The 16265-nt window shown below is 42.2% G+C and overlaps 3 protein-coding genes across 3 annotated transcripts; 2 read left to right on the top strand and 1 right to left on the bottom strand.

Annotated features, from left to right (window-relative positions):
- Positions 1 to 1287: 1287 nt before the first annotated feature.
- LOC100191878 (uncharacterized) lies at positions 1288 to 5168 on the top strand. Its single transcript, NM_001137302.2, has 3 exons — positions 1288 to 1451; positions 1659 to 2021; positions 3829 to 5168. Exons 1-3 carry the CDS (start codon positions 1362 to 1364, stop codon positions 4990 to 4992), a joined length of 1617 nt encoding a protein of 538 aa, NP_001130774.2. The 5' UTR covers positions 1288 to 1361; the 3' UTR covers positions 4993 to 5168.
- A 220-nt stretch (positions 5169 to 5388) lies between these two features.
- On the top strand, positions 5389 to 6463 carry LOC103643050 (uncharacterized). The gene has a single exon (XM_020541024.3). The coding sequence runs from the start codon at positions 5620 to 5622 to the stop codon at positions 6169 to 6171; it is 552 nt and encodes a 183-aa protein (XP_020396613.1). The 5' UTR covers positions 5389 to 5619; the 3' UTR covers positions 6172 to 6463.
- Positions 6464 to 7336: 873 nt separating this feature from the next.
- On the bottom strand, positions 7337 to 14169 carry LOC100278764 (uncharacterized). The gene is made up of 11 exons (NM_001151935.2): positions 13997 to 14169; positions 13803 to 13892; positions 12644 to 12727; positions 12317 to 12535; positions 10708 to 10809; positions 10182 to 10625; positions 9867 to 10096; positions 9268 to 9361; positions 9004 to 9186; positions 8683 to 8780; positions 7337 to 8072 (listed from the first exon to the last, which is right to left on the bottom strand). The coding sequence occupies exons 1-11, from the start codon at positions 14030 to 14032 to the stop codon at positions 7736 to 7738; spliced, it is 1917 nt and encodes a 638-aa protein (NP_001145407.2). The 5' UTR covers positions 14033 to 14169; the 3' UTR covers positions 7337 to 7735.
- Between the last annotated feature and the right edge of the window lie 2096 nt (positions 14170 to 16265).

The raw sequence follows: 16265 nt of genomic DNA, 5'->3' as shown, positions 1-16265 counted from the left end.
TGTCCTTCTGTCAGACCGGTCAGTGGAGCGGCGGAGTGACGGCGGTCACTTCGGCTCTGCCGGGGGGCGCACGTCAGGATAGAGGTGTCAGGCCACCTTTGCGTTAAATGCTCCTGCAACTTGGTCAGTCGGTGCGGCGATTTAGTCAGGGTTGCTTCTTAGCGAAGCCAAGGCCTCGGGCGAGCCGGAGATGTGTCCGCCGTTAAAAGGGGGGCCTCGGGCGAGACGGAAGTCCCTCGAGGTCGGCTGCCCGAGTCCGAGGCTAGGCTCGGGTGAAGTGTGATCGAGTCACTCGTATGGACTGATCCCTGACTTAATCGCACCCATCAGGCCTCTGCAGCTTTATGCTGATGAGGGTTACCAGCTGAGAATTAGGCGTCTTGAGGGTACCCCTAATTATGGTCCCCGGCACTACTAAAGGAAGACGCCAGAGCGTAAGTTAGGTTGGGGTGTCGCCAACTGAAGGTGACAATAATGTAAATTTTTGTAAACATTGGCTGGAACTTCAGTAATCGCATTTGCCTATAATAAGTTCGTGTGGTTTATCTTTGTGTATTTGTTTGGTTTTATTTTGTGGTGGAATGTAAGACATTATCTATTCGTGGACACTTACGTGTTGTTATGCAGCGGCTGGAATAATAAAATTATTCTCAACTCTAAAAAAAATATAGTATGCTATAGGAGGAATTAGAGTACACTGCCTCGTCGGCCGCTGCCTTCCGTGGCCGTGCTGGAGTCCGTCGGCCTGGAGTTGCAGTCGCAGCAGTGCAGCAACGGCTGTTGAAGGCCGAAAGCCTGCCAAGGAGGCTGGGCCTTGGGCTTGCCGGTTTGGGCTGCTAGTGTGCCGAAACCAAATTACGGTATGAAAAAATTGTATTTTCTCTAAATAAAACGGTAACAATAAAAGCGAACGAACAAAAGGTTAAACCGTTTATAACCTATCTGTTTTCGCCCGGAAACTGAAAAGTAACCAACGTAAACGATCCAGAAAAAAAAGTATTCGAAACGGGTGCTAGTTTGGAAACCTCATTTTCTCACAAAATTTTCATTTTCCTATATAAAATTATTTATTTTCTCTTGAGAAAATATAAATCACTTGTAAAAATGTAGTTCCCAAACTAGCCCTACATGTTTTTCCCATCCATAGCCACAACTCAACAAAGCCCGGCTCAAGTTGTTGGAACCCATGACCCACCGCTGCGTTCACTGTCAGGTGCCAGTCCAATCTAACGAACCCAGATTTTCAAAACAGACCGCTCCCGGCGGCCATGCCCATGCCGATGGTGCGGCAGCGGCAGCGGCAGCGGCGGCGCTGAGCCCGACTGCCAGAAACCGGCCACGGGATCAGGTCCGTCAGACCGATGCCTGCGCCCGTCGCACCTGTAACCTCCAGGCTGAAGCGGGAAGACTGCCCCCGCACCAAGCACGACTCCCTCTTTTCCCCATGGAAGGTGCGTCCTCCCAGCCTCACGAGCTCTCCATCTTGCCATCTGCTCCTATTTCTGTCGCGAGCTGGATGAGGGCATGATACAGTTCACGGGATCTGGCTCCCCGACGGCCAATTCTTCATCTCGCCTTCGAAAACCCGGTGGAAATTCCGGGTTCTTGGTTCGCGCCCCATCTGCGCCTCAACCTCTCACATATTATCCCTTTTCCAGGTCCTTGTCGGGCCGTCGGACTGGAGGGACCACGCCGCCGGCAAGGAAGGGGTCCAGAGGTACCGCATCCGCAACCTCCCGGACAACTTCCCCGGCCTCTACGAGCTAGGCGTTGCCTGCGCGGCCGACGAGGGCGTCAGGTCCCGGAGGCGTGACGCGCGAGGCGTCGTCGTGGTGTACCTCGGCCAGGCCGACAGTGTCCGGGCGAGGCTGCAGCAGTATGGCCGCTCGGGGTCGCATCTGGACACTACGAACTCGCCGGGCTCTTCTGATAGAGATGCGGCGAATGCGCTCGCCGAGGGTCCTGGACTCTTCAGAGAAGTGTTCTCCAGAGGCTACTCCGTCGTGTTTCGATGTGCGCTGGTAATCATTTCCATTGATCCCTTCACCATTGTAGAATCTGCGGGGTGGTTGAACTCTTGTATTGTGCAAGTGTAGTGGTGTGCATTAACATGCCAATGATGTTTGAGTTCTGAATGAGAGTCTAGTTTGAAGGTTTCTAAACAGCAATGAACCCTATGATGTAGATGCCAACGATAGTTAAGTAGCCAACCACACATAGATAGCATTATGTTCAGCTGAAAGAGTGATATTATATCTATATATATTTGTTCACACGATTTTGTCTGAACTGCTGATAAATGTTATGGTGGTTGCTGGAATTATATTAGCATAACAGGGCCTTTAATAAACTGCCCTCAAAGAGCTACAAACATACCAAGAAGGCAGATTGATGTGCCTTTTTCATGGAAATAATCATCCTCGGGGTGTGGAGTGTTTGGAAATGCCGAAATGATTAGATTTTTAAAAATATTCTACCACTAGTGTAAAATTGCAAGTGCTTTTTCAAGATGGAGCTTCTTATGGTTATCCATAGAGCAAGAAGAAGTTATGCTACACCTATTCAACAATAGCTAGATAATTCTGTAGTTTCTCTTCTTTTGTTTTGTTTTCTTTGTTTTTATCCTTTGTTGCTTGTATATAAGCTTTTCTTTGAATAAAATTCAGTAGGGGAGTCTCCCCTCTTGTTTTCAATAAAAAAAGGTTGCTCATTTAATTCATTCACATTGGTTCCTGCTGGATGTACACTTTGCTTGATTTCTCGTAAATAATTATCATTCTTGTTTAGCAGTTGAACTTTTATATGGTTTGCTCTTAGGTCTTAGCTTCTGTACATAGAGTAATAAAAATACTTCCTGCTACATGGGTCTGTTGGAATAAGTCCTGTGGTCAGGTCAGTGGATGGGAAGGACAACGGCAGCATCATCTTAGTCTTTTGACTGCAGGACAGTGGAGTACTGCAGCTAGGATATCAGCACCTTGTGCTGCAGTTTTTTACTGCACTTTATCTAGAGGACAGCATCTTGTGCTTTAGCATCTAGAGGACAACATCTTTGTGTGCACCTTGTGCTTCAGTTTTTTTACTGCACTTTAGCATCTAGAGGACAACACCTTTGTGTAGTGTGTAGTGCAGCCCCTAGCGCTATAAATATGTATCCCCAACCTTTAGTTGGGTATGACATTGTGTAGTGTTTGAGAAAAAATAATCAGAAATTTCTCCAACTCGTAGTGTCATTCTCTCAATGGGAGTAAGAGTCCCGTTGCTTACAATTAACAGAAAATTGCGCCTATCCGTAGTGTCATCCTCTCAATAAAAGTAAGAGTCTCGTTGCTTACAGTGTCTTACCTTCTATGCTTCCTGCAGTGTCACATTCAGAATTGCATTTAACTAAAGTTGAACTATCAATATGTTGCTCCACATGAATACAATCTAACTTGATCACCTGTTCATGGAAAATTACTTATTGTACATATTTGTGCCATCGCTTTCCCTAACTAGACTTTCTCTATGTTTTAATATCGAGATGTACAACAAATACACATGGATTGGAGTGGAAATTGAATTAATCCCACACCCCTACACGCACACGCATTCCTTTCTTATGCATATTTGATCGGATGAGATTATTTTGTTTTTGAAATAAGGCGTAATGGATGTAAGAAAATGCCTCGATATTTATATAATTGTTTTATAAAAACAGAGAGGGTGAGTTATGAATTCCCAGTTGTCCTTTTCACCTTAGCAGTTAATATCGTGATTTAGTTATACTATGAGTGATCTTAACATTTTCAATTCTTTCTTGTCCTTTCTACTATTGAAAACAAATAGATGGACAATAAACAAGAAGCTGAGAAGACTGAAGCACTACTCCTGAGAGTATTTGATTATGCATGGAACAAGCTTCAGAATGGTGCTTGTCGCCGGCAAGAAATACTGCATAAGTTAGAACTGCGAGCAGCCAACCATAGGTCTCTACTTAGCAGAGTAAGTGACATGAAACAAAAAATATTTGGACAGAAAGCAGGTATAAATATAAAGGGAAGTGGGCCAGCTAACACCTCGCCTAGCATAATTAAAAGTATGCTCCCAAGGGTTCGTACAATCGTTCGTTTCAGACCTCAGTTAGTAAACCCTAACAACAGTGAAGGTGGGATAACTGGTATTCCCTATGCAAATAGACAAGCACATAGAAGGAAGTCCAAAGGATACCAAGTAAAAAAGTTCGATGTTACAAAACGGAGAACTGTGCCGATACATGATTCTAACTCTGTCTGTGGAGTGCTGCTGGAAGATGGTTTTTGTCTGGAGCACCCAGTTCATGGAAGAAAGAGGTGCAGCTTACACAAAGGTAAAAGAGTCAAAGGCAGCCCAAAAAGTTCGCCTACTAGCCATCCTTGCCAAGTTGGGATTGCAATTACTGAGTTTTGCCTAACTGAAGATTTGGACAGCTCGGTCCCAAAACAGGAAAGCGAAATACGGCCCAAAAATATGTCTACAACTCTGAAAGAACCTCAGAGGCAAAGCGATAATTTGGAATCACAAAAGGTGAATACTGGAGAAGCTTCTACAGAAGATGGAACACAAGAAGTTTCTAGGGATGCTTGTATCTTAGAAGAGAAGGCCTTCTTCCATGCTGACTCTGAGTCTCAGGAGCAGCAGCCTTCTGGGAGAATGTGGTTTGAGCTGCTCAAATCACAGAGGAAACCGGCGAGCGCACATCCATCAAGAAGAGGCTTGGGATCTCAGATAACAGCAATGACAGATAACAGGTCCTGCAAAATGGTGTCAATTGCAGGAATGGAAAGGACTGAGAAGGACAGTGGAGTAGAGGTCACTGCTGCTTCGTTTTCCAGAAGCTCAGGATGGCCCTGTACCTGTGGCGCCCGTACGTCGGACGGTTCACGTTGTATGAATATGCCGATTGAAGGGAGGAAGAGATGTGCATTGCACAAAGGGCAAAGGGCAGCATTCCCCCCTACACCATCGGCATAATAGACAGGACGGGTTTTTTTCTTACTTCCAATTGTTGTTTTCACATTTCTGTTAGCAAATTGAAACACAGAAAGCTGTTTTCATATTTCATGTGCCCCAAAACGACTACATACATTTTGTAACTGTATTGCTCATCATTGAATTTTTCACATCAATTTTTAATGTTTTGCGCTTCATAGGCTTCCTAGTTACCCTATTTCAAACTCTACTATATAAACAATGTGATTTATAATGCAAAAAAGTTTTATACACGCTCTGTTGGAGATAGCCTGCAGATATGTACAGTTGCTGCTCTTTTATTTATTTTTCCCCCTTCTGTTCACCCCTGCTTTCCTGGATCATCAACGAGGCAAAATCGTCTGTTTGATGGGTTCGATGGCCCAGACGGCCAGACCAATGCCAGATGCAGCCCCGTTTGGCAAAAGATTTCACGAATTTGCAGAAAATTAGTTTGACGCTATAAAATTCTCGTGGTCCTGCGGATCCAAATTAGTTTGAAAGCATCATCCACCTGTCTCCCTCTGCCCGAGCGTCCGCACCGCATTGGTCACCGGGAAAACGCCTAGACGATTGCAAGTCACAGGCTCACAGCCTTCCCTTCACCCATCCATCGCCCGAGTTCGCACGATGCTCCAACCCCAACTCCTCCGACCCCCACGCCTCTCCCTCGCCGACCCCGTCTCCACCACCATCAGCTGCAGCCGTGGCGGCGGCGGCCGCCGCCGACGCCCGAAGCCCAAAACCAAGACCGTCGCATTTCCGCCGCTGCCCCTCCGCCGCCTCGTCTCCACCTCCCTGCGCCGCATGCTTCCCCGCCCGCGCCCCCTCATCGTTCTTCCCGGCGGCGGGGGCGGCGGGTGGTTGAGGTTGGGCAGGAGGAGAAAGACACGGGCCGAGGAGGTCGCCGCGGTCGCGCTCGCCCTGGCGCTCGGCGGCGACAGGTTCGTGGCGCTCGCGGAGGCCTGGAACGCGTCCGGCCTGGGCCAGGTGCTCGACGTATGGGCCGCGGTGTTGGGGACACGGCGGAGCAGGCGAGGCAGCGGGCTCCGGCGTCTTGCGGCATTTCTCCTCGGCGTCGTGGTCTGCACGCTCGTCTGCCACATGAGGGGTGCGTCGTTCTTCGAGGGGATCCAGAAGAGCGCCAGCGGCCGAAAACTAATGCAGATTTTACTGCATTGATGGATTTCTTCATTTCTTATTCGTCTGCTTGAGAAGTTGGGATCGGGATGTTTTTCCTCATCAGAGCTAGAGGTTATTTGATACGGATGGATAATGTTCCCGTTCTTGGAGTTGGGATACTGATTTTTATTTTAGTTTAGGAAATGTGGGATACCGATTTTTATTTTGTTTTCTGGAATATGATAGGCCGATTTTTATTTTGTTTTTGGAAACGTGAGATGCCGATTTCATGAGTCGTTGGACTAGTTTCGTGTAACCTTGTGTTGATTTTATGTGAGATTTTTTTTATATCTTTAGAGCGTGTTCAGTTAGAGGTGGATAGGGATAAATTTCTTTCTATTTAAATTTAAATAGGAAGAGATTTAATCCTTCTTAATCCCCTTACAAGTGAATGTTATTAAGGAAATGGATCACCGCATTTGGAGGGTAGTTATTTTGATATTTTTACTTCTTTCAGGTACTGAGAATGGGACGAGGAATTTTGGAACGCACTCAATCCGTCATTTATCTTGGAATACAAAATTAAGGAGATTCTCTTTCTCTTGAAATCACTCTGCTAAAGCTAAACACAAGTGACATATGTACCTACATTAAACGACTCTCTTGAAATCACTCTGCTAAGGGGGTGTTTAGTTTCTAGGGACTAATGTTTAGTCCCTTCATTTTGTTCTATTTTAGTATATAAATTGGCAAATATAGAAACTAAAATAGAGTTTTAATTTCTATATTTGATAATTTTGTAACTAAAATGGAATAAAATGTAGGGACTAAAAATTAGTCCCTACAAACCAAACACCCCCTAAAGCTAAACACAAATGACATATGTACCTACATTAAACGACTCTTGAAATCACTCTCCAAAATTTAAGAATGGACACCACGCAGAATATAGTCATAACGTATTGCATTATAAAACGGAGTAATCAGATAGCAGTTTTCAGTACTAGAGATAGTAATTTGTTGAAAATGCATTATCTTATAACAGATTCTATCGACAAATAACAGAATGCGAGGATGAAAACAATTACAGTACTCCATCCCTTTCAATTTATTGATAATTTTGACTATTCTAGATACACAACTTTTATTGACGTCTAGTATTCGTAGATCTAGGTGCATAGAAAAATAGCAACCAAACATGGTATTTGACATTCAGATAAGAAGTACCATGCGGATATCCTATGAATGATATTCCTTCAAAAAGCGGTCCAAAATACAGGAAATCAGGGATAGCTTCTAAACCCAGGCGTTGTTTCTAGCATATAGCGTAGCACTAAGAAGATTACAGGATTACATATTTCCAGACACAGTGCCACTTAAGTACTTAACAATTAACATGACAGATTGCTCAGTGGTTCCGTTGCTCGTGCCTAAAACCTACAAATTACAATCCTACAGGCCAGTATCTGAGGCCAAAAAGTGTCCCGGGCATTGCTACCAATGTCTCAACATCAACCTAGCACATCACCACATAGATGACTTATCAAAGATGGTATGATCGAAGTCGAACAATGTGTTAGCCATGATGCCGGGAGTCAAGAGCTGTTATCACCGCAACAGGATGCTATTGCAATCTCATCTTCTTGTCTTGCCTTGGGTCCTCATCAAACATAACAAGGTCATCGTTGTCATCGTCTTCAACAACTTGAGTGCCGCTGGAATCAACATCCGAAGGATTCTCAAGAGCATCTAAATTCTCCTTTGCCTCTAATATTTCGTTCAGTTTACGCTTCATTCCAGGCTTCACTGATATATCCTCGGCAGTACCATCAACATCTTCTGTATTGGATGAAGATGGAACTGATCTATTCTCACCATTACTGGTAATTTGCTTATCAACTGGGCCAGACCACCCAGCAAGAACCATTCCGTCAGGCTCCTTTTCTTCATCAAACTCGTCCCTGCATTGACCATTCAATTGATGAAGATACAGAATTGTAGCATATGGATACCATTTTGTATCTGTAGGACAAGCAATTTTGTGTCCAGTAATCATAGAAATGGAATATCTCATTATGTATCTAGCATAGAAGCAAGGTTAATTCGAAATACGGAAGTTACACAAAACCATGCAGCTCTAGTTTCTGCATGTGAGTTTAAGGTATGGCATATCTCATTACATATCTAGCATAGAAGCAAGGTTCGTTAAAAAAAAGGCAAGCTAAATAATACCATGCAGCTCTAGTTTCTGTAGATGAGTGTAAGATATGGCATATCTCATTACGCATCTACCATAGAAGCAAGGTTAATTCAATACAAGCGCAAAGTTACATAATACTATGCAGCTCTAGTTTCTTTAGATGACTACAAGGTACACAGAGACCAACAACCAAGGTTTCCAAAGAAATGGAACTATGAAAGTATAGGGTGCATAGTTAACAGAAAGGAAAAGAACCTGTGTTTGATGTTGATACTGATGACTACAAGGTACACAGAGACCAACAACCAAGGTTTCCAAAGAAATGGAACTATGAAAGTATAGGGTGCATAGTTAACAGAAAGGAAAAGAACCTGTGTTTGATGTTGATACTGCATTTTAGTTCTTGATGAAAATCCTCGACTGTAAGTGTTGTACCATTTAGAACTGGAGCTGGAAGTTCAGCCAAGACCTGCAATGGTGGATCAACTAAGCAGAGCATAAACAAGTACACAATTAAAGGATGCAAGCTTAAAATTTAAGTTTATACAAATCAACTAAGCTGGTTATGAACACAACAGAGGGCTGCAAAATTTTAAGAAATAAGATTTTTATAATATATGTCACAGTGCATGCAAATGACTTTTCTTGAACAGGAAAAATAACTTAGAAAGTATATGGTAGTTTCACAGAACCTTTTCGAGGTTTAAAGCATAATTTGCAATTTCATCCTCTTCCAAATCTTCACCATCCTCAAAAACTAGCGTGGCACCAACCATTATCAAAGGGAGGTTCATTCCAAGTTTGCTTTTTATAACTTTTTCAATGACTTCCCGGAGCTTTGTTGTCTTAGTATTAACCTCCAGAACAAGTGGGGTCTGTTGTATTCAGTTATACTTCATGTCAGTGTTGAAGAAACAGATAGAATGTAACAAAAGCCTAACTGGAGAAGTACATACCTCAGAGCAGACGTAGCATGATTTACTAGGTTCAAAAGGCTCGACAGGCATCAAGAGCATCTTCCTTGATGGATGCTCAAGACAATATGTCATTCTGTAAAACATGAACCATGAAGTTACATTACTTTTTTTATACATGCTCAAAAACTATAGGAAATCAACATTGTAAATTATATACAATGGCATATTAAAAAAAGTTCCGTTTTAGTCTAGAACTCTAGATATTTCACCAATTTGACTCTTAAGAAACAAGCATAAACAAAAACTAAACATTTGACATGAGGAACGTATCAGGTGCAATGCAACCGAACCAATTGGTGAAACCGTCAAACTGGTGCAATCAAGAAACAAGGATGGAGATGGGAAGACCTTTTTAAAAATATTCAGATACAGCTAGGAGGGCTGTTATAATTTGTCAAAACAACCCTCCCACCTTTCTCTAAATATTTAAAAAAAAAGGTCCTCTCACCTCCATCCTTGTGTCTTGGTTGCACTAATTGGTTTGGTAGCCCCTGATACGTTCCCTTTGACATGAAGGGCAAATGTTGGATAGAAATTGGTGCAAGGAATACAATGTGACAGGATTAGAATGTTGTTACCTATAATCTTGATGATCACCCTTGAGCACTTTGATTGCCTCGATGACGATTAGACCAGCTATTATAGCATTGGTAGTTGCCACAGCATGAACTATATTTCCAGCAACACCTTTAGCTTCAAAAAGGCTATGCAATGGTATTCCAAAAGAGGAAGCTCTGATATTTGCTGCAGCAGTAACAAACTCGACAGCCAATTGGTCATCTTTGTCAAAAATAAGACTCCCTATTTCCTGAAAGAAAAAATCAAGCCTGGAATAATTTCTATATGAAAATTCTTTAAGATAACATGCAACTCCGTAAAAAATGTGTATGAACCTTCTCTCTTTTCTCAAAAAATAATTTTAAAGCCTCCAAGAACACTCTTGAATTGTCAGCAAGACTCCATGTCTCTTGCGAATTTCTAAGGCCTAGGGATACCATAGCAGACGGATCATGCTCCTCATGTATGTGATCCAGAGAGCGGCCATTTTGCTGAACAGCGTCTTCAGGCAATGCATCTCTGATGTATATTGGGTTTGGCTTTCTTCGATTCTTCCAAGTTTCCTTATTATCCAAGGCAACTTCAATGTTGTAACCAAATACATGGTCATATATTCTCTGGGCGTATTGCCCAAGATCTTCATCTACACTCCTTTCAAAAACATCTGTTTTTGAACTGGTATCATCTTTGGAGTGCACATTAAGATCATTATCCTGGTTTTTATCACCAAATAGCTTTGCAAAAAGTAGGTCTTTCGCCCAAACGATGCAATGAACAAACTGCAAAGAGATAAAATCAGTCATTAATGCTAAACAAAGAACCCATCACAGCAGTATAACTCCATGTCTATTTCGCCCAAACCTTTGATGGTGTGCTTGTAATTGTGCAGACAGGATATGATTTAGGGACCGGCTTTGGTTGACACTCATAGCACTCAGTTTTACCCTTGACATGAACAGTAACCTGGAATATATGGAATGGAAAGTACTTTGAGCAAAGCATTAGCTTGGAGTAATATGCAGAATAGTATTAATTAAGTTTGTCAATATTAGTGATATATCCGGCATATTTAAGTTAACAGCAATTGTTATGCTGAGAATAAACAATGTACCAGGCTTTATGTATACTAAGATGTAATGGCAAATTGACACAAAACAAAATCAATGCACACATCTGATGATATTGTGATTCGCTGACTTGTACGTATTCCACCAGCATTGCAAAATTACTAAATGTCTCAAGCTTCAAATTCTGAGAGCACAGTTTGCACACTACCACAATCCAACATATCTAATTATTATATTAACCAAAGAAAAAAGAACATGCAGCACAGATAACATGTACAAAAAGATTGCATCGAACCATCAGAAATCTGCTTGAATCTCGCAGTTTGGCGAATCTACGTCCTAACTACTAAATAAACGACCATTTTAAAGAGATATAGTAAAAATACATGGAAGAAAGAAATTTGCTATATCAAATTGAGTTCAGACTAGCATATCTAGCAAACTTTATCGGTACTCTCTCTACAAGACTACAACAACAAAGCCTTTTAATCCCAAGCAAGTTGGGATAGATTAGAATTAAAAACCCAACAGAACCCACAAGTCAAAATTCGGGCACATAGATAGCAGTTTTCCAGCACTCCTATTTAAGGCTAAATCTTTAGGTATATCTCATCCTTTCAAGTCTCGTTTTACTGTCTCTTCTCAATCCTCATATCAACTCCGATCTTCCTCTCTCTTCCCATTGCTGTCGCGCCTTAGGATTCCACTACGCATTTGCACCTCTAAAGATCTCTGTTAGACATGTCCAAACCATCTCAACCGATATTGGACAAGTTTCTCTTCAATTGGTGCTATCCCTAGCCTATCATGTATATCAGCATTCTGCCTCAATCCCTTCTTATCTGTTGAATATGTAACATACGCATTTCTGCAACACTTATCTGTTGAATATGTCATCTTTTTGTAGGCCAACATTCTACACCATACAACATAGCAGGTCTAATCGACATCCTATAAAACATTGAGAAAACAACTGCTGTATTTGGTTGCCTTACCTGTCCCAAAAAATATCATAGACTGAGTAGTACAAGTGTACAACGATACAACAATAGGGCTAGCAGCAGCTATATGCATATACTACAACAGCAGCAGCAGCAAAGTCTTTTAGTCCGAACCAAGTTGGGGTAGGCTATAGTTGAAACCCAACAGAAGCCATAAGTCAAGGTGACTTTGAGACTACAGACAGGAGAGCTACCGGCTATATTAAAAAGAAGCCTAGACCGGGTAGTACAAATGTACAACGATACAACAATGGGGCTAGCAGCAGCTATATGCATATACAACAGCAGCAGCAGCAAAGTCTTTAGTCCGAAGTAAGTTGGGGTAGGCTATAGTTGAAACCCAACATAAACCATAAGTCAAGGTGACTTTGAGACTACAACTGCAGTATTTGGTTGCCTTACCTGTCCCAAAAAACCAGTAGTACCACTTTCAACCAAAGGAACTTCAGCAGCAAGGCAAAGGCGATTAACATGGCGTCTAGCATCCAAGTTATCAAGACCATTCAGAACAACATTAAACTGCTTGAAAAAATCAACATTGAAATGAGAATCCTTCACGTTCGCATGGTATGGTGTTATATTGATATTTGGCCTAAATTTCAACACGGCATCCCGAGCAACCTGGCAGCACCAATGGTATAAAACAGTGTAAGAAAAAAAAGAATAATCAAGTGATTACGAGTAAAACAAAATAAATGTACAATTATTCTAGTCATGCATGAAACTCACTTTAGCTTTTGATTGCCCAACATGGCTCTGTCGAAACAAAAACTGTCTATTCAGATTGCTAACTTCAATTGTATCCAAATCAATCTGCAGAGAAAAAAGTTGAATTACTTAGGGTCTGAGAGGAAACAGACAGATTTTTATTACTACCATCAGCGATAAGAGTATAATCTTTACAGATGCATACTTACCGACCGTCAAAATATGAGAGGGGTAAAAATCCATAATAGGAGTCAGGAGTCAAATGATAGGCGTCAAAATGATGGAAAAATTATAAATGCAGCAGATTTTTTTCTCTCCATATGATATGACATTTGTAGTAAGATAAATGGTTGTTTTCCTGTGTACAATATATAATATAGGTGAAGCAAATAATAGAAAGAAAGGCCACACAAAGTACCAAAAGGTCCAACACAAGGTGGGGTCCTGAAAGGAAATTTATAGACAGTTCTGAATTTTCTTATTTTGCAAGGAGACTGATTCAAACTCGTGACCTCCTTGACACTTTCTTATTCTGCATCACCCTGTGATATGCTAAAGGTAGTAGAGGTTTTGTAGCTTGAGAAATAATTTTGATTTATAAGCCCAACCGGAAACTAGTCTAAGGCTGTCTCCAATAGCTTACCCATCCTATCTCCTGTCTCATCTCATATTCCAAACTTCAATCTGGAAACAGTGCAGATAGACAGCCTAATGGGACATAGTGATAACAAAAAATAAATGGCAGATATCTCAAGCACATTGGTTTGTGCAATGTGTACTTTGGTTACCTAAACAAGGACCATGATGTGTTCATTTATAAACTGGTTATAAACTACACTGAACCTAAGTAATTAAGGTAAAAAATAAAAACTTCTCATGCCAGCATAAAAAAAGCAAGAGCAATACAGAACCCAACAAGTATAATTGCAAGCAAGAGCATTGAAGCCATCAGCGCCAGTGTAAGCCATCAGCGCAGCAGATTGGCAACTCGTGGGTTGAACAGTACAGGTCCACTTCTCGACTCTAGGTCAACGGAATCCCTATCATAGATCCCACTAGAAGCCCAAAACATACCAGCAAAACGCCAATCACAGGGCCTGTGGAATCCCAATTCAAGCAAAGCGGGGCACTAAACCTAGACCCAGCGTCGACGTTGAAACGGAGCATAGAGGAGACTCACGATGTGTATGTCGCTGAATCCGGAGAGAGCGAGCGTCTTGAGCAGCTCACAGCCGATGCCACCCGCTCCGACCATCAGCACCTTCGCCGCCTGCATCCTCGCGCATGCCCACCACGAAGGAAATTGTTAAGTGATCAGCTCTACGCGCAGGCGCAACCAAAATCCAACTGTGAACGAAGGGCCCCGTCACTCACCTTGACGGCCTCCTCCGAGGACGCGACGGCTGCCATCGGGGGGGCGCGCAGCAGGGGCGCGGCGAGGGTTTTGAGTGATGTGGGATTTGGAGGTGGGGGATGGGAATTAGGGGCGGGAGGCGAGAGGGAGAGAGCGGTTTGTGGGGATTTTGAGGAGAGGGAGACGATGGGACGGCGCGGGCGGCCGAAGCGCCGTGGCAATTGAGGGGGCTGGCCTGGTGGCTGGCGGTGGCTGTTGTCTCTCTGCTGCTAGCCTGCAGTGTTGCTTAGCTGTTGTTTCTGGCTCGATCGATTCCCCTACTCGGATAGGGCTAGCCGAATAGGCCTATGGACTCGAGGTCCGGTTCACAATCTTATCCGCTGGCCGTAGCCGCTGGTAGCCTTCTCCTACAATCTACAATTTCCAGTTAGAGAATAAAATCAGCTAGACAAAAACCACAAATTCAACAAAATCTAATATGTACTCGCACAAAAAATAGCCATATATACTTTTTAATTTAGCTAGATAATTATAAAATTTTCGATATGTTACAAAGGTGCCTTTAGGGCTCTTAGCGGGTTTTGGTTGTTGGATGGCAAAATAATTAAAGGACTAAAAAGTTTGATAAATCTATAAATATGCTTTATTGAAATAGACTTTCATGGCATTGCTCAAATAAATAGAAGCAAGTACAGCTATAAACTTAGGGCCTGTTTGGAAATGCAGTTTTAAAATACTGTAGTTTTGAGATACCATAGTTTACAATTGTACATGACATAAATACTACAGTATTGCTTTACCACAGTAAAACTGCAGTATTGCTCAAAACCGAGATCTGTTTGGTTCTATTGGAAAAAACAAAGTATATGTAGAGAGAAGAGAAGAAAACCGAGGTCTTGAGTGGAGTTTCGAAATCTCCAAAAATACTACAGTTTTGGGTAAACCATGGTATTTAAAACTGAGTTTTGACTGTACAAACCAAACACCTTTTGAGCTCCAATACTATAGTATCATCAAATACCATAGTATTGTTTCAAAACTGCAAAAATACTACAATTCCAAACAGGGCCTTATATATAAATAAGACCTAAGTGATTGCATATGAATTGATCTCATGTGGAAGTTCATGGAAGGTAAATGGGTTAGATAGTCATTTCTACCTGTTTTGATGATTAAATGTAGAATACACAACACATACTAACTTGTTCGCTATGAGTATGAGCACATGTCCACTTAAGTACAATTTGAAGGTACTAAGCCCAAAAGAGTTCACATGAGTCTAGAAAGTGCAACTTAGGGAAAATGATAAAAGCATGAGGTTTGAACACTCAGGTAAGTTGCATATGCCTAATATTATGTTTCTAGCACTTTCATTTGATCTCTAACTCAATTTTTGTGAGAAAAATGATTTTAGGACTTAGTTTGAGCTAAACTGCAAATCTCAGTGAAAGAACAAGAAAAATATGAGTTTCCAACGTTTAGTTGATTTGTTTATATGCTAACGATGTTTGTCTAAGTCCTATAGAAGTTCCCAAGAACAGTAAAAAAGAATTGAAAAATTTAGGCTCAAAAGAGCCTTACTTGGATTTTCTGGACCTCACTGGACCGGTCCGATGGTGCACCTAACCAGGTTTGCAAAGGCCTAGAACTCAGGCGTTGGGCGACCTGGCGCACCAGACTGGATTCGTGTCCATCGGGCCGCACCGTATGACTGAACTTCAAAGTCTCGGGTTTTTATTTATAAAAAATCATCATACCTTTCATAGTGGTCGGTTCAGTGGTGCACCGGACAGCTTGTAACGTCTAACTCCCATGGGCGCACGCTACACAATGGATATCAAACATGGCACCTAGTCCAGAGGTGCACCGGACCGGTGCCATACAGATATGGAAGGGCTCTAGCCCCGATCTGGTGGTGCACTGCACCGATCCGGTGCCCCCAAGTAGAGCACAATTTTAGCAGGTTTTGCATGGAAGGAACAACCGCTATTGGACTCTTTGGGCTATAAAAGGACCTCATATGCGCCCTCCTTCAGTACCCCAAGTATACCAACAACACAAAATAATTCCAACAATCTCTCACAACATGTTCTAGTGATTTTAGAGAGGTCAGGGCGCATTTCCAAGATGTTCTTGATATTGTATGTGACTGAGCTCTCGAGATCTTGATTCTTGTGATGTGTAGCTACTTTTGTCTATTGTGTGTGTATTCTCTCCTCTCTCTCTCTCTCTTATGTTTCAAGTTGTAACTCTGATTTCTGTGTACGACTGCAAGAGACTATAATTTGT

Source organism: Zea mays, chromosome 7, assembly GCF_902167145.1.
Source record: "Zea mays cultivar B73 chromosome 7, Zm-B73-REFERENCE-NAM-5.0, whole genome shotgun sequence".
NCBI classification, from domain to species: domain Eukaryota; kingdom Viridiplantae; phylum Streptophyta; class Magnoliopsida; order Poales; family Poaceae; genus Zea; species Zea mays.
Note: the sequence above shows the minus strand (reverse complement) of the source record. Positions and strands in the feature narration are given on the sequence as shown.

Coding starts and splice junctions, on each gene's coding strand:
- LOC100191878 (NM_001137302.2), top strand. CDS start 1,362: ATGCCTGCGCCCGTCGCACCTGTAACCTCCAGGCTGAAGCGGGAAGAC. Junction 1,452..1,658: donor CCCTCTTTTCCCCATGGAAG/GTGCGTCCTCCC, acceptor TCCCTTTTCCAG/GTCCTTGTCGGGCCGTCGGA. Junction 2,022..3,828: donor TCGTGTTTCGATGTGCGCTG/GTAATCATTTCC, acceptor GAAAACAAATAG/ATGGACAATAAACAAGAAGC.
- LOC103643050 (XM_020541024.3), top strand. CDS start 5,620: ATGCTCCAACCCCAACTCCTCCGACCCCCACGCCTCTCCCTCGCCGAC.
- LOC100278764 (NM_001151935.2), bottom strand. CDS start 14,032: ATGGCAGCCGTCGCGTCCTCGGAGGAGGCCGTCAAG. Junction 10,626..10,707: donor TTACAAGCACACCATCAAAG/GTTTGGGCGAAA, acceptor ATCTCTTTGCAG/TTTGTTCATTGCATCGTTTG. Junction 8,781..9,003: donor ATGCTTTAAACCTCGAAAAG/GTTCTGTGAAAC, acceptor CCACCATTGCAG/GTCTTGGCTGAACTTCCAGC.